The 18,010-nt window shown below is 43.5% G+C and overlaps 1 protein-coding gene across 1 annotated transcript in view; it reads right to left on the bottom strand.

Annotated features, from left to right (window-relative positions):
- The window catches only part of TTBK1 (tau tubulin kinase 1), a 103,357-nt gene that overhangs the window by 25,556 nt on the left and 59,791 nt on the right, over positions 1–18,010 (bottom strand). Inside the window, 4 exon segments of the mRNA XM_036381358.1 lie at positions 10,393–10,951; positions 11,963–12,138; positions 15,814–16,033; positions 16,785–16,939. Of these exon segments, the coding sequence (XP_036237251.1) occupies positions 10,393–10,951; positions 11,963–12,138; positions 15,814–16,033; positions 16,785–16,939 (1,110 nt within the window).

Below are 18,010 nucleotides of genomic sequence, written 5' to 3'. Positions count from 1 at the left end.
ATTACTTCACCTAACTGCCACCTCATTTTGGGAGACAGCACCTCCCAGGGCACAGTTTCTCTCATTCTGTACATGTGACTTACATCTTTCATACTCCAAACATGACCTTGTCCCTGTGTGGATGCAATCATCACTTTGAACACAAGCAATTTATCAAGCAATTCAGATCTTTCTGCAGAGCTGATCTGTCAGTAGTGTTTTATCAAACCACCCACCTTCTGTCACTGCAAACCTTCTCCTCAGTGATTTCTTTGTTCTTCTTGACAGCCACTAAAGGCATGGAATAGTGCTGAGTTAAGGGTAGGAGGTCAGGAGTCCTAATGAGAAACAGCCCCTCTTGTAAGAGATAGCAACATATAAACATATTTTGTTTGTCTAGTTGGCTTTCAATTTATTAATAATTTTAACTGGAAGAAAGTCTTACTGAAGTCTGTATAAATCAACCACTTTAGAAATCAGATTTTTGAACATAGAAAAGCAGTATCAAGTTTATGTGAGTAGCATTATGATGAGCAGCATTAGACAGATTACTGGCCTTTGAAATTTATGCATGGAGCTACTTATTGGCTTGGCATTGTTTTTGTCTGAACAAAAGGCTTAGAGTTTATAAATACCCAGTTATCCAGTTTGTTCCCTTTTCTGACTGGCAAAACTAAAAACTGTTTTATTTTTCTTTAAAAATAGAACAAGACTAATTTTAATTCCTAAAATTGACCTTGAAAAGGGAACATCAGTGTTTTGGACGCTATGAACAAAAATTATTAAGAGTTACTGATTTAAGTCTAGTGCTTTCACAAATTCTATTTTTTCTGGAATCTGTTCTTCCACCAAGTCTCTAGTGAAGATGGAAAAAAAAATAACATCAGAGCAGAGTCTACTTAAGGAAATCATCCTTTCTCATGTCACTTTGAGAAGAGCAAATCCTTGCTCTTTCTGGTATCTGTCCTTGACAAGGGAACTGCCAAACAGGATTAGGCTAGTGGTTAATTCAACCCAAGTATTTTTGGCAATGCCAGTACCTTTTTAAAAAATAAAGCTCATGAAAAAATTGCAGATAAAAATTTTGTCTGATCAGTAAACTGTCCTGTTCACACATGTTCTTGGGGCAAATCAAAAGAAATTGATGGCACTGATTCAAGAATGACTGTGGGAAGAGGCAGGTCATACCTGTGCTGAATCTTCTCAAGGAGGGTGTGTTGCCCCCCCATTTCCATCCCTGCACCCCCCAGGATGCTCTGTCAGGATGTCAGCCTGTCAGACCGTGTCCTGCAGCATGCAGTAACACTGGGCCAGGTGCTAGGGACTTCAGAAAGCACCACTCACCCTGTCTGGGGCCGCACTATCTGCTCCTGCTTATGGGAGGGTGAATCTAATATTAAGGGAGCTTCAGGTAGGGCAGATGTACCTACAGAAAGCACTGCTTGGGAGGAGTTGTTCCTTGAAAGCCCACTGGAAACACCCTACCCACGCAGTGATACCTCCATGCCACAGCTTCCTTCCAACACCCACACTTACTCCAACCCGTTTTCACATCTGCCTGAGCTTTCTGCACGTTTTCTTGCCTGTATCCTATGCTTGTATATTTTCTGCACAGTATTTTACTTTGGACTTGCACTTCCCTAAAGCCCTGAGCACCAGCAATGACCCCTTCTTCCTTCACCTTAACATCCATACTGCCTGTTCTCCCAGAAGATGAGACCAAAGGCTCATGGCAATAGAAGATAGTTACCACATTCACTTGACTACAGAAAGTCTTCATACAGTCTGGTGTTTTACACTGCAACTCTGCTGAGAAGGGCAATATATTTGTGCAAACACAGGAAATAGGGATACTTATGACAATTTAAATCAACTTTGATCTCCCTTTTCTTTTGAGATTCACAGTTTTAGCAAAGGGCTTCATGGGCTCTGTATACCAGGAGCTGAGGCCACTTTATTTCTCAAATGAGATCTGTTATCACAGGCATTTCCAAGCAAGGCCAAGAAGCAGGACTGCTCTGCCATTGAAAAGCTGCAGTTGCCTAAAATTTCTGGAATTTAAAACCAGCATAATTTACAGCTGGATCAGTAAGAAAATTTTTGCTATCCAACTTGACAGTCAGTGCCTCTGGGGGCAGGTAGGAAAATTTGGAGCAGCTTAGGAGTGGAGAGCAGACAAACAGTCCCACTGTCATGTAACAGAGGCACAGCCAGAGAGACAGAAATGTGTGGTCACTGTATGGAAACCAAACTGCAACAAAAGCAAGGGGATTTCCAAAGCCAAAGCAACAAAGAGATACATGATTGTAACTCCACAAGAGGGACAAACCTGAGGTCCTGCCTCAGGTGAGCTTTGAGTGGGAGTCTGCCTACATCTAGATGGAGTAAAACTGCCTACAGATTCAGCCCAGTGTAAGACACCAGCAGAGATGCTTGAGCCCATTTGCTGAGGAAGGTAACGCTTGCTGATACCTCCACAGTCTCTCCATCCCAGTCAGAACTTGACAACGTTTTGTCGCTCGATTGCTCCTGTTCAGTGAGGCAGCCCTGCACTTCCTACCCCGAGGCCCCAGCGGGTTTTCCAGAGGAGCCCTGGCCTCTTTCACACAGCACCACCTTCACCATCTGCGTTCTCATCTTCGGCCTCGCCGCCGCCCCTCGCTCGGGCTGCTGGCAGGTTTAGAAAGGCAGATGTTTCCAGTCTCTGCGGGGTCTGCTCGCGGGAGGGGCTTTGGAAGTTACAGTACCTTAGGCCAGTGTTGTCTGGGATTCAATATTGCATTAAAGTGGTGACACATTGTGGGTGGGTGGGATCTATTATTGCATTATGGAGGCTGCTGCTTCCCTGAACAGGCTATGTTTTGTGTGTGAAGCGGGCCCACACCTGCTGGAGCTGGGACCTGGAAATGCGGAGGACGGAAGGCATGAGTCTGTGGTTTCCTGCCGTGAGGGGCATGTGCCTGCGGTGGGGCATGCGCACGGGGCTGCTCTCCGCCGAACGGCTGCGCTGTATGAAAGTGCCACCAACGTGAGGGTAGTGTTCTGTCTCCAGGGTTGAGGAGGAGAAAACGGAGGACGCCAGTCTTCTCAGGGGGCTGTACCTCGGGAGGGAGTGCTGAGAAGGCCTGTCCTCCTCCAACTGAAAAAGACCAAGAAGAGTGGAGGAAAAGGTGTCAGGCAAAGAGTTGACTCGCCCCTGGTTTGTGATGCGCATGCTGCGGACATCTTCGCTGGCGGATGAAAAATGCTTTTGCTCTACACAGGGCCTTACTTACTGCTCTCTATGGCTATCAGTTCCCAGGGATGCTATGGGCACCATGGAGGCCTGCCACGCTCTCCCCAGCCACAGAGAGACCAGAGTGACTCCAGCAGTGCCAGGCTCTGCTACTCTGTCCCCTCCTCTGGCTCTTCAGGCCACATGCCTCACCTCTCTGTTCCACTGGCAGTGCTCATCTTGGCATGTCACTAAGCTATTCATACATCTTGCATATAGGCAAGAATCAAACTCTGAACACATTTGGAAACCACATGGATGATAGAAGGCGAAACAGTGCTAAAATGATTATGTGTATTTGAAAGTGAGGGATTCTCAGGGGCTCTTTCAATGACTCTTATTAAAACTCAGTCCAGGGATTTGAAAAAGCAAGTTTGGGGGCTGTTAGTAGACTTTTCTTTTCTCACACTTACATTGCTGGCCTCCTGATACATTTTTATATTGAGTACCTGCAGGGGGAGTGTTAATGCTTCCAGTTTTGGTAAGCAGTGGATAGACAGCAGCTGGACAGGCAGGCAGAGTATAATTCTCCTTTCAGTGAGAAATTCAAAACACTGAACCATAGGAGGACATGAGGAGAAGATGCACTCTTAGGTTCCTTTTCTGCTTCTGTGATCCTGGGATAGCCAGGAGAGGGAGGAAGTACACCCACTGAGGACAGTTTGTGCCAGGATGAGATTGCAGTCCCTACCTTCCCTTTATGCTCTGAATGGAAGAGAGAGGCATTAAGGGAATGACTTCAGATCTTTCACCCTGGAAGTGCTAAGCCCTTCCTTCCCTTTCTACCTCTTTTATGAAACTAGCACTTTCACAAGGGTCAGCAGTCTCAATCTCCAGAACCAGACCTTTTTTCCTGGAATCACTTTTTTCCCTTCAAGGGAAGGAAGGGAAAATGGAAATGCATTCCCTTCCTTATGCTGCATTTCTTTTCAGGAAGTCTCTGCAGGTGAAATGCAGAAAGGCAGTATTGGATTTTCTTTAAACTGCTCTCCTTACCTTACTGGAGATGTTGCCCTTGCACTAGAAAAAGAGCTCAATGTCATCCAGTGTCATCTCTTTCCTGTCACCTTCAATATCTCTGCAGTGCTTTGAGGCAGATATCTTATCTTCAGAAGAGCCTCAGAGCTACTCAGTTCGTGGTTGGCATTGAATGTGAAAAGCAATTATTCACAGTCCTAAATGTACTGCATGTCACTGCACAGATCAGAGTCTCAGATAATAATAATGTAATGCTGTCATACAGAGTACTTGAGAGAGACAAATAAAATCTAGACAGCAGCTCTAATTTCTCAAAAAGACAACCATCTTCTCTTTGCATAGACAGTGTAGAAATTCAGCCCTGGGTGGGCTATTTGCAAGTTGCACAACTAAGCATTACTGGAATTTTTATTCCTAATTTTTGTTCCATGTTTGGGTTCAGCATATTGTATGACTTCCAAGGTGTATATCATCTCAATATGGTAAAGACTTCTCAGATCTCAAAGGATCACTCCAGCTACCCAGAGAGACCTCCTCTACAGCACAGGAGCAAGGAACTTGCCCAGGCCATGAAGAAGCAATTACAACACCCCATCAGCAAGTGCATTTTGGTATTGCTGCCTCCAGGATGAAGCTGAGCTTACAGACATGCCACCTTTTCTCACTGATGCTCTAATGCTTAAATTACTCAATCAATCCTGAAGGTGCTGCCCCCTTTACCCCTTTGCAGCAATCAGGCTGTACCACCTTCCATCAGGCCTATCCTGCTCTGTTTGGACAGGGTCAGTAGGACACTTTGTATGTGAAGTCCCAGGAGAATGTGATGTTGACAGAACTCAATATATGTTACAGATATAAAATGTAATTAGGAATGTCCACTGAGATTAAGGTTTTGATTGCTATTACCTGATAGATATATATATTTATATTTAAAGAACATATGTGAATATTACTTCCACTACCACCCTTTTGCTGATCCTTTATTTCTAACATATGGATGGACAGGGACCCTGAATCCAAAGAGTGTAAGAGGCCAACTCTACACTCATCCTTCCCCATCAGCTGACAAGTTTCTCTTCTCAACAGGCATCAAACACAGACCAGTGGGAATTACACTGGGTGAGGAGCAATGAGTCTTCCCCTCTGCCAATGCCCATTTCTCACCACTGAGAAATGGTCCCTCAGGTTGCCTCAGAGCAGCCCACAGAGGATGCTGCAGAAGGCAAAGGAAACCAAGACACACAGCACCTCTTCCCATGCTGCCCTTGCAGGCTCGAGACATGGACAATTTTAAGCAAGTCCTCTTATGGCACTCTCCTGGCTCTGTGAGAAAAGATGTCAAAGATAGCATCAAGATGATTTTAAAGAGTGATTTTAACTACACAGCTGAGTTGGTAAGGAAAAATATAGTAGTGCCTCTTCACACTGGGACCTTCTCTAACAGATGAACTCTAGGCCTGTAAGAATCAGCGAAAGCAAAATGCTCTCTGAACCCTGCAGAATATATTCAAGGATAGGTAAAGCAGAGTAAATATCATCTCCCACTTTAATTTTTCACTTCTCTAGTGGGTTTTTTAGATGTGACATCATTTGGACAGGCATGTTTTAGGCAGGTGAATCCCCAAACATTTTGTAAAATGCCAATTGCACTAGCAACAGGGGAGACTGAGTCAAGATATACCTATGAGCAGAGACCTGAGCATAATCAGAAATAGTTTCTAAAATTCATACATGTATGAACATTTGTCTTTTCACTGCAGAAGGCAGCAGTAAGTTGCCATCCCTGTCAAATATCAGTGAATTTATTCAGCATACTTAAGAACTTGACAGATTTTTAAATTCTATTGCGAGGTACGGGTGTAAATTATTTCCAGCAGTAACAGCAACCCTATGCCAGGATTAATAGGTAAACAGAAGTGCAGCTTCAATCTTTTCTTCCAGTCATTCTTTATCTATTTCTAAAGCTTTATCTGCACACTAGTGCCTAAAAAAAACCCCTGAGTCTTATTAGGTCATCCCTGAAATGCATACATTAAAGTAAACCCTTAGAGCTCTGTTAAACAGATGTATTGAGTGGTGCACAGAGAGAAGGGCTTGAACATGACACAGCTTCTGTTCTCCCTTTATACCAGGTCTTCCCATGAGATCTGTGCTCCACTGCAGCCATTTTCTTGTCATCTGAAACTGGGAGATTCCTAATGTGTGAGAATATTTGGGTCAAAAACTCCCCCAGGCTATTCAGAGCTTCCTCTGTACTTGACTTTCCTCACAGCAGCATCTGATCATTCTGTGCTCCCTCCTACACCCACAGAGTTTTAACGAGGACAGCACCATCTCTCACATTTGAGCTACAGTATCTGTCTTCCCAAAGACTGACATATTTGAAGAAACATCTGAGTTCCAAATGAGGATAACTCAGGGAATTAAAGGCTGGTCAGGCTTGAAAGGACATGGAGCAAATCCTCCTGGAAGAAGGCATTTCCAGACATATAAAGAAGGTGCAGTCAACATGGATATATGAAGGGGAAGTCATGTCTGATGAACGAACCCAAGAGCTTTCTTGTGCTGAGAGGGTGAGAGGTTGCTGGTCTTGACTTTAGTAAGGTTTCTGACACTGTCTCCATTAAATCTTCATAGACAAAACAATGAAATACAGGCTTGATAAGTAGATAGTGAATTAGACTGAAATCTGTGGGTTCCTGGTCATAAAATACCATGTTTGGAGAAAAAATGTCCAGTCATTAATGGTGCAGCCAGGTGCTGATAATGCAGCCACTACTACTTAACAACTTAATCAGTGACGTGGATGATGGGACAGAGTGTACCTTCTGCAGATTCACAGATCACATAATACTGGGAGGTGCAGCTGACACACCAGAAGGTTTCGCTCACATTCAGAGGTGCCTGGATAGGCTGGTGAAATGGGAAAAAGGAATTTCACTAAGTTCAGCAAAGGGAAGTGGGGAGGAACAGAACACACTGTGGGCCACCTGTTTTGGAAGCAGTTTGACAGAAAAGTACCTGGAGGTCCTGGTGGACTCTAAGCTGAACATAAGCCAGTAAGGTGCCTTTGTGGCAAAAAGGGCCAAGAGCCCCTCAGGATGTGTCAGGAGTGCAGCCAGCAGGCTGAGGGAAATGCTCCTTGCCCTCAGCACCGTGAGTCACACCTGCAGTGCTGTGCTCCAGTTCTGAGCTGCCCAGTACAAGAGACACGTGGACATGCTGGAGGTGGTCCAGAGAAGGGTCACAAAAATGATGAAGGGACTGGAAGACCTTTCATTTGAGGAGAGGCTGAGAGAGCTGGGACTGTTTAGACTGGAGAAGAGAAGGCTCAGAGGGATCCTTAACAACATTTATAAATACCTGATGGGAAGGTGGATCCAGACTCTTCTTAGTGATGTCCAGTGAAAGTAAAAGAAGAAAGGAACAGAAATTGAAATACAGGAAATTCCATTTAAACATTTTTTTGTAAGTTTTTTACCGTAACAGTGATTGTACACTGGAACAGGCTGCCCAAAGAGGTTGTGGAGTCTCCATCTTCAGAGATACTTTGACTGGGCACTGTTCTTAGCAACCTGCTCTAGATGATCCATCCTGGAGCAGAGGGTAGAACTAGATGATCTCTAGAGGTCCCTTCCAACCTCAGGCATGCTGTGATTCTATGACAATCCAGAAGTCAATGTCTTTCTGCCAGTTACAAGTGATGGCTCATAGGCTGGAGCCAGAGAATGGAGAAACAGAAGGAAGCCCTTAGAGCAGGAATTCCCCATTTGCTTTCAGTGAGTATGCTACTGACACCAAGGGATGATCACCAGCTTTTGGGACACCAGAATGAGGTCACAGATGGGTACAACAAAGCCTATGACTTCAGTCATGGTATTTCAGCATTTAGTGACATTTTTACCTATCTCACAGGCTCAGTTCATATTTAAAGATAAGGAAGATGTAACTCACCTACATTTACATTACTCACCTACCTTTATACACACACACACACACACACACACACACACAATCACAGTTTTAATCAAACCCAGAGAAGCACGAGCATGAGCTACAGGAAACATCTGTCATTGCTAATGAGGCCTTCAGTATTTTCATTAGTTAAGTCCTTGGTCAACTTCTTATTAGTGTCCCACCATCCATCCCTTCATATTTGCTGTACCTAAGGAAAAGAGGTTTCTGCTTCCCTTTAGGCACCAAGTCCCTTTGAGAGTTAATAGCTGGTTTTGTGACAGCAAGTGGAAAAATATGAGTATCACTGCACAGTTGCAGTGGCAACTGAAGGATTCAGACATCAAAGGAAGAACCACTAAATCCCAGTCAGCTAAAGAAGTCCAGCGTTGGTCTGTGTGTACAAAGCTAGACCACAGAGTTAATAGAGGGTATTTCAGAACACAGGAACAAAAAAAATGCAGTTTTCTGGAGAACAAAGGCTGCCTAATATATTAGCAGTAATCACTCCCAATCCCATTATTTTACCTTTTTTGCCTGCTCTTTAAATATCCCTGTGCAGTGATAAGAAGTCTTTGTGCTGCATCATATCCAACTCCCCCAGTCATTTCACATAGGGGTGCATGTGCTATGGCCAAGAAGGCCTCTCCAGGCTCCTTTAGCCACACTAAATATGTCAGTGAAGTGTCCCTGCTGTTGTTTACAGCTGGTTCTTATCAGCTGGCTCTTACCATGTTCATTGCATCTTGCAGATCTTGCACTGACCAACCCCCAAAGTGTACAGACCACAGCAAATTCAGACACAGACCCTTCCAACTCTGCCAAGCTTGCCTTGTGTAATTTCTAGATATCTGGGGCATTCAACATATTGGCTTTCTACAGCAAACACCTCAACTTAGGAACCCTGCAACTGGAATGCAGTGTCTAAGAGAAGCATGTGCTGCTTCTGTTCCATGCTCAGCAGGACAGCCCTCGTGCCTACTGTCAGCATTTCTATCCTTCCTGTAAATGCTCATACACCTTAACAGGGGACACCTTGCCTGGTGATTTGCGAAGATTTGCTTTGATTTCTTTTACATAAATTCTTGTCTCATTCATGGTTTTCTTCTTGTATCTCTTGGGGATCCAGAGAAGAGAAGATTCTGGGCAAGACCTGAACAGAAGGATGTTCTTTTAACATGCTCCAGTCCAGTGAACACTTCCTTGGAGAATAAGCTCAAGAGGGAAGCAGAAACGAAATTATCATCTTCCAGACAGGAACAGGCAGACTGCACTGTCATAGGAGGGTATCCCTATGTAGATGACTCAAAACTTGCCTGCTCTTTGCTTTGCTTATGGATCCCATGTGCATGAGAGATCTTCATCAACATATAAATACAAAAAGCAAAAAAACTCTTAGGGGAACAATTTGATTGCCTCTTGCACTGAACACTCTGGGACAGCCTTCTTCTTAAACAAGAAGATTAGCTATGACAGGAACTCTGTGCCTAGTGTATCATATTTTTTCAGCTAATCTAATAAATCACCTCCTACTAAAAACTGAACTACTTTATAGCATCAGAAGACCACAGGGAAAAAAACAAAACTGAAAGGAAAAAAGCCCTCTACAACTATATGGAAAAAACACAATAGGTAAAGAACATTTCTGTGAGTAAATACATGGTAACAGCAATGTCTCTCACTGAAATAAGGTTGATGAGATGTATGTGCTGGCTACTCTGAGCTTTTTGTTAAGTATTTAGAAGAAAGATTAATTTTAGGGAGTTATTTTATGATTTGCATTGCTATGGGTCTGTGCAGTGCTGATGTGTGATTAGATTAGAGGTCATTCTCTTGCAATACACTCCTATTGTTGCTGAGAAACTATGTGGAGAAGATTTGCTAGCAACACCTCCATACAGCTAAGCAGTTACTAACAAAACTCTGTGGGAGAGCATAAAAGGAGTGACTAGAGATACCTAAATCACAACTGCGCTCTCCTCTTGTCCCTGAACCGAAATGGCTGGAAGATCTTCATAACAGTGTGTCCTCAGAAGGACATCACTGGCTTTTGGGAGGACTTCTAAGGTGTTCACAACATTTGCCAGCACTGTCAGAAGAGTTTTACAGGAGCATCCATGCTTGGAATCAAAGACTTCTCCAGCACAGTTGAGGTTTCCTAAGATGATGCTATGATAGGCAACAAGGTACAGACCCAGGGATCTTACCTGTCTCTGAGGACCAGTAGGTTCAGATTCTCGTCTCCTTTGTCGGAGGGCTGGTGCTGAATGTAAGGGGGAGTGGGCTGGACTTCCTGTCTGCTGTTCGTGTCTACTGTCAGACACTGTTTGAGAAGGTCCTTCATGTCTATGGGAACTGTCCTCCTCAGTCACAGGCAGCATACCCCGGCTTCGCCCATCATGAGTCTTCGGCCTCACGGCAGCATCTGCCCCCAGGCGCCTTCTCTCTTCCCCATCTTCAATAGGCCTCAGTTCCTCGGGCTCCTCATCCGTGGTTCCAGAGGTGCTTGGCTCAGCACCAGGGTGGAAGTCCTTCAGCTCTGTCTCCTTATCAATGATAACCCACTCCTTGCTGTCAAAGTCCTCCTCCTCCGCCAGCGGCACGGAGCGGAAGGCGTTGCTGAGGGCTTCGTGTTCCACGGAGGCCGACACGTCCATCCTGCCGCTGGCCTGCCGGTCGGCCTGGCCCGTGTCGATGGACAGCATCTGGGCTGGCTGCGAGGAGCACACGAGCCGGGATGGAGAGCCAGGGATGTCCATTCGAGACCTGGGGACACAACAAGAAGCCATTCAAAACACATCGGGTTTGTGGGCAACTGTGACGGTGTTCGCAGGGGTCCCAGGATGAGGGAAGAGACGAGAATGTTGACTCCATGTTTCAGAAGGCTTGATTTATTATTTTATGATATATATTTTATTAAAACTATACTAAAATAATAGAAGAAAGATTTCATGAGAAGGCTAGTTAAGAATAGAAAAAGAATGGAATGAATAACAAAAGCTTGTGTCTCGGACAGAGCCCGAGCCAGCTGACTGTGATTGGCCATTAATTAAAAACAACCACATGAGACCAATCACAGATGCACCTGTTGCATTCCAAAGCAACAGATAATTATTGTTTACATTTTGTTCCTGAGGCCTCTCGGCTTCTCAGGAGAAAAAATCCTAAGGAAAGGATTTTTTAGAAAATATCATGGCTACAGGCAACGACAGCGACCATAAGAGAAAGTCTGTATAGGCCCTTCTCACTCAGTTCTTGGTACACTTCAGAAAGACACGCTTAAACAACAATATTTCTTTAGAACCTACAATGGTGTGAAGAAGTGCTTCAGTATGACAGCCAATTCAGCATCTTTCTCCCCTGTAGGCAGGATGAAAACCATTTCCACCCAACAACACCTTTCCCCTTTGTTAAGTTCAACTGGCTTGTAAAAAAAATCCTCAAACCACGTTCTAATCAATGTTTCTCATTTGGCCTGTATCTGCTGCTTGCTTTGCACAAAGCCAGAGCATCTGCTGCCCAGATTTTAGGATAACTGCAGTGTATTTTCAACAAGGATCATCCAGAAGCCTTACAGACTCTTCTGGGGAAAGCCTTCCATGTGTGAAACATCAACATTTTTGACAAAGAAAGGGGAAGTAGAGAAGGAGGTGAACCGAAAGGCAATGTAGATAAAATTGCAAGCATTGGCTGCTGGTCTAATGATTAGGTTGGTCTCAAGAGTGAATCCTCAAGACTCTGCTGAAAGCAGTAGGAGGCTACAGAGGGTGAACAAACCTTCTTTCATGTGGATCTGCTTTTCCATCAGCTGTGGAGAGCCGCTCTGACTCGGGGCTGTTGACGCGGCGGTAGCGGAGGGAGCGCACTTGTGCGGTCGGGGACTCCGGAGGCACTCGGACAGGGGAACTGGGGCACACCCCGTTTCTCTGCTCCTCTTCCACCATGCACTGAGTCTGGAGGGGGTAAACACAAAGAACTTCAAGATCTGGCCAAAGACATTGATTTCCATCCTTCACTGTTGCTCTGGACTTTCCCCCAGGATACACTTTTAGCTGCAAGTTCACAATCTACACAAGCAGTGTCTGAAGGGAGGCAGGGTCCCTCTGCCCTGACAATCAGCTGGCATTAAAATAAGGTATGGATTTAAAATCTATTCAAATATTTAAACATCTTTACAAGGTGGTCTGTGCATTTCAATTACCGAGTGCTGATCCAAAGGAGTTCTCATGGATCAACCTACTGCATACACAAACCCTAACTGCTTCTCCAAGATGCCTAAGAGCCTTGTTTGTCAACATTCATTTTATCAGGGGCCATGCATTACATTGCAATGTACACACTTTTACATCTGGTCTGACTAAGGCATCTCCTAATTAGCAGGGTGGTTTGGGTTTTTGTGTGTATTTCTGTTTGTTTGTTTGTTTTAATTTTGGTCCTTTAAACAAAGTCTTCCACAATATCCATTCAACCACAACACCTGTAAGAGCTTTCCAGAGAGCCAAGGTCATGCAGGGAGCTGAACACACTCATGGACATTATATCATTCCATATTTCCTCTTTCATATTGCCTTATTAAATTTGATTTTTTAAATTTAGCAGCAAACAAAGGAGCAAAAGTAGGTGACCAACAGCTGCCCTCTGCCTTCCACAGTACTGATTTTCCTTGGAAGAGAGGGGCAAAAGCACAGCAGCAGCACAGGATTTGCATTCAACACTGCTGTGTTACCAGTCATGCAGCAAGCATCAGCTGCTACACACTGCCTGTGTGTGGGGGTCTGTATGGAGAATGCTTACCCTTCCCTGCCCTACTTCCCCTTGTCCCCCATTAATGCCAGAGGGTCTGAACACAAGCAGCATCTCAGTGAAACACTTCTGATCCAGACACCTGCCTTGTGCATGCAATGTGTACGTGGCAGTGCCCATAAGTCAGTCAGTGCCCATAAATTAGCAGACCTAAACCACCCAAGCTGGAGTTGGAATGCATAACTAAAGAGCTTTTGCAGCTAAGGAGAGTGGAGGAGAACTTTCAAGCATTAGAGGAAAAGCAGAATAGATGATAATGATTTAATCTGTAATCCAGTCATGGCCAGGAGAAGGTTAGCAACAAACAAAGGTCAAATGTGTTTGTGAAGGGAGCAAAGTGCTGATGTGACTGTTGGGTAGCATCAACTTGGTAAGACTCAAGAGCAGAGAATTGGGGGATGGTGTGGGAGAACAGTGAGAGTAGTTCTGTCCTTAACACAAAAATGGGAGAAGTGGGACAGAAGGAGATCTGAATTGTCTGCACAGAGAAGTAAGGATCATCTTAGACAGTTATTAGGGAGAAAAAACATGGCAAGCTCCACTCATCTCCTAAATACAAAGAGCAAGACAGGGAGAGCCAGTTAATTCTAGTGCTACAAGACTGGAAGATGAAGGATGTGATGCTGTGAATAGCAGAAGGGTGTTTAAACACACCAGTGCCCTTGTGGTTCTGATGCCTCAGATTACAAGCAGAGGTAGAGCTGTGTCCTTAGGTATCAAATTGGAAGCATCCTTCTTTTCTCCATGTAGTGACTGTTACTTAAATCTAACCCAATCCTCTCTCAGAGAACAGTCAGACTGAAGACAGTAAGTCTAGCAAAGCAAAAGGACAGGCAAGAGTCAAACTAAAGATAAAAACCCTCAAAGAAAGGACTTCAGCCCTGGAGAGCTTGCTGCCCTGGGCTTTGCTGCACAGGCTGCTGTGTAGCTACAGAACCTGTCAGAGCTGAAGTGCTCCCTGCCATGCTGAGAAACTCCCAAAGCTCCTTTGGCAGCAGCTTGACAACAAATAGCACAGTGCCTGGCACGAGAGTCACCTGGCTGTGCTGTGGAGCTTCTAGAAACCTCTCTTGCCTTTAGCTGCTGTTATGACAGGACTTGTGAATGAGGTACCTAAGAGAGAACACACAACTAGCATGCAGAAAGGACTCCCCTGTGAAAAGTCTGACTGAAGAGCATCAAAGCACCTGGTGGTAGAAATGCAAAAAATAACACACAAAAGTTGCTAGGATTTTTCTGTAATATTCTCTCTTTTTTTTTTTTTAAATATATGTTGTGTGAACAGAACTATCCCTCTCCATCAGGCTTTTCTTATTTCATATACCTTCAAATGAAAACTTCTGGGAATGCAGAGTTACCAGTGAGAGATGAAGAAGTAATTTTAACTTCATTCATAATTTCTCAGTGTTGGGGAATTCTCTGCTAATGTTTCATACAGATAACACATTGATCTGAATTATTTGCACTGGAGAATTTTAAGTAAATTAGATTATTTCTTGTCCATGCATTTCTAAGAAGATTAAGGATAGTGGAGATACCTATATTGCTGAAATAAGGACTAACTTTGTACTAGTAGAGACTGAAGTGAATTCTGGTCAGCCTCAGAAGACTAACACACTTAACATGCCAGTCTACAAATGTCCATTAAAAACAGGTTTGTGATGTGAATCTGATAAGCCCTGACAACATTTTAAGTCTGATGAATGTTTCTCTGCTAACAGAATCTGTATGTATCTGATGACCTGCCACTAATACGAATTTACTTGCAGTATGTAAATTAACCTTATTAATAAACTAACTGTCAGGTTCTTGTACTTGACATTTAACATGGAATCAACCTTCACTGGGGATACCTTCAAGAAATGAGATAACATTTACAAGAAAGGACTGAGAAACACCTTAGAGATTATGAGGAAAATTAATTGAAGTATACATTTTATGTGAGCTAAAAAAGCTTAATATGATCTTGGAATGCAGAAATATAAGAATATTAAGTAATGGTTTCTCTCACTCTTGATAGGGGGGAAACCATAGTTAGATGCTCCCTATAGATTTTCCTAGCCTTAAAAAAGGAAGTTAAAAAAAGGAAGAGAAAAATGAGTGATGATTCAAAAAAGAAAATATAGCTTATGAAGACATCTTTGATTACATTTATTTACCCAAGAGTGTCGCCCTGATTTTTAAGATTTTCTAAGCCTTCTGATATTTACATTCTTGTAACAAACTTTCTCACACACTTTCTGTAAATAACTTATTGTTTTGCATTCTTTTATAGAAGAAGCAAAATTTGACAGACTGTTGGTTTGTCCAGTGTTATTAGAAAAGTAGCACTTTCACCCTCCAATCCACTGTCACTTTTAAAATCTATAGAGTCAGCAAAGAAACTTCCCTTTTTTCACCTTAAGAACAGCAGTGTGCGTGCATTGTGTTGTTTCATGTCCTATAGTAACACAAGAGCTTGGGACACAATAACATTTTGGTTTTTAATTTCCATGCCTGGGACATTTCTTCTATCTGCTATGCAAGGACTAGAATTTCCTTGCTTGAAGTATCAAAAACCTAGATAATGATATGATGGTAAAAAAGATTCACTTTAGCATTACCGGCCCCCAACATCTTACTTGCATAAAGATCTAAATTAATCCCAATGGCTTTTACTCTGTGAAAAAATTCCTTGTAATTCCCCTTGCCACAGGAGAATTCTTCAAGGCTTTTTGGGCTTACTACATAGCATGCTACATCAGTGGATCTGAGTGGCTTCTAGCAGTCTGTGAAACCACTGCCCTACATCCAAGAGTCACAGGAGACAAGGAAATGTTCTTTACTTTGCTGATGCTGATCCTGAGTTTGTTGCGATTCACATCTGTCTCTTCCCAAACTTCACCCTCGTTGAAAGCCGTGTTTGGAGCCTGCCCAAGGCCTTCCACTGGCCGACCTGACAGGATGGGAGGAGCATTCTCTTGATCACTCAAATGTTCCCCCTGCAGGACATCCTCGGTGTTCTCACGGAGCAGGTCCCCGGGTACTGGAGTGACATTAACCACCCTATAAAAGAGACAAAAAGAAAGGTAAAATTATCAGCATATAAAGAAGGCAGCTTATCACATCACCCCACAGGAATTCCTCAGCAGATTTTAGGGTATTACTTAGTTGAAAAACAGGCAGTCCCAGATGTAACATCCTGAATCAGAACAGGAGGATTCCGTGTAATGAAAATTACAAAGCCAGTAGGATGGATCAGTGAAAGCATCTTGGGACCCTTGATACACAGGCTGAAAACTCCTTCACAAGTGCCCACCACACCATATCGAGCTGTGAAGAAACCTCTCCTTCTGCACGAGCAAATGAGGCCCTACAGTTTTTATCTTCCATAACATCTTCCTACTAGGCCCTACAGTTTTTATCTTCCATAACATTACTAGGGATTATTTTTATCCCCTAATGTCAGCCCCCCAAAAGCACCAAGACAGACCAGTGAAAACCAGTTCTAATCAAGCCTTTTCTATTTGGACTCATCTGTACCTCTGAGCATCAGTCTCTGTGTACCTTTGCAGCAGCACATGAAAGACATTGTGAACAGGCTGAGGAGCTGTGTTGGAGGTGTGAGCAGAGCATGCACTCAGCTGTACTCAACTCACTATCCACCACCACAGACATAAATTAATATCCAGAAAGTCAGATCAAGTGGTGCCTTCTATGCTGTTCCACCTTCCCAGAATCATAATGGCCTTGAAATCTTTAAAAAAAGAACTGAGCTTGTTGCCCACTGTCTGACTGGTACAACTACAACACTCACCCAAACATGGCTGCTGTTTGCCTGGTGTTCTGCTGTGGTGGAGTTGAGGTGCTAGTGGACAACAGGATATCTGTACCAGCCTTCTCCCAGTCAAAGGCTTCATTTTCAGTGATGCCCCTTTCCTTCATGCTGTTCTCGAAAACCGACATGATTAGCTGGAATAGATTTGCAAGAACAATTTCTGGTAAGTAGGTGAGAGTGGCTCTCACCAAAAATCTGAAGTATGTGCACGAGCACCAAGTGCATCTTATAATCTCCAGTTTGCCTATGAAAAGTGCTAAAAAATGAAAGGAAAACTTATGAAATTGCAACAGTTGTTTCTCAGGTTGGTTTTGGCTTCATTTCTTTAAACCTACAAAAGAAATGCATGCAACATTTTGACACTGATTCAATAAAATCTTGCAGTTAGCTTGTTACTCCAATTCTAAATCCATAACTTCAATTCAGCCTTCCTCTAGATTAGACAGTACATTATGCAGAACAGTACATTTGATATGCAGAGTTCAGGGGCTGCCAGAAGACATAAACAGAACAGGGAAAGGCAGCCCTAGGATGCAGACTCACTGCAGTGTCTGGCTGAAATATGGCTTAGTCAGGAGCCCTACGTTGTGTTTAATGTGCACAATGTGGCCTGACACACTTGGCTGCCTAAGGAAATAAAACTCTAAAAAGAATGATACAATTCTCTTTATAAGATGGCAGGTACAAATGCTCATGGCTGATGTGTTCCATGCTTGTTCCTTTTCTAAGAACTGGTATCCTCTAGGAGAGAATGAAATGACTGTCAATAGTTCTCCATGCACCAATGCATTAGCAGAGAAATCTGATGTTCTGCTGTCAAAAGGAAACTGGATGCTGTAGGCTAACAGAGCTGTGAGGTCCTACATTTCTAATAAAATTATTTAGCTAAATAATGCAGAACTGACAAGATTCAGCCTGTCAGTTTCCCTCTGCAGGGAGAGACAATGTGATGGCAAAACCATTCAGCTTATGGTGTAGAATCAACACTAAGTTATGAATAAAATTTAGCATGAGCAAACATCCTATTTGCAACTATATTCCAGTTCTGTTTATCAGCATGATCAGAAGGACAGGAAAGCCTGCCATTTCCCACTACCTTCCACCAAACTGCAGAAAAATGCCTATTTGCAGCTTTCAGATGAGCCAACTTTTTCCTCCTTTCTGTGACCCAGAACCTTAGAATCAGGTGCACACTCCTGTGGTAA

This window comes from Molothrus ater, chromosome 3 (genome assembly GCF_012460135.2).
Source record: "Molothrus ater isolate BHLD 08-10-18 breed brown headed cowbird chromosome 3, BPBGC_Mater_1.1, whole genome shotgun sequence".
In the NCBI taxonomy this organism is placed as follows: Eukaryota; Metazoa; Chordata; class Aves; order Passeriformes; family Icteridae; genus Molothrus; species Molothrus ater.
The sequence above is the reverse complement of the archived record's forward strand: the minus strand, read 5'-3'. Positions and strand labels throughout refer to the sequence as shown.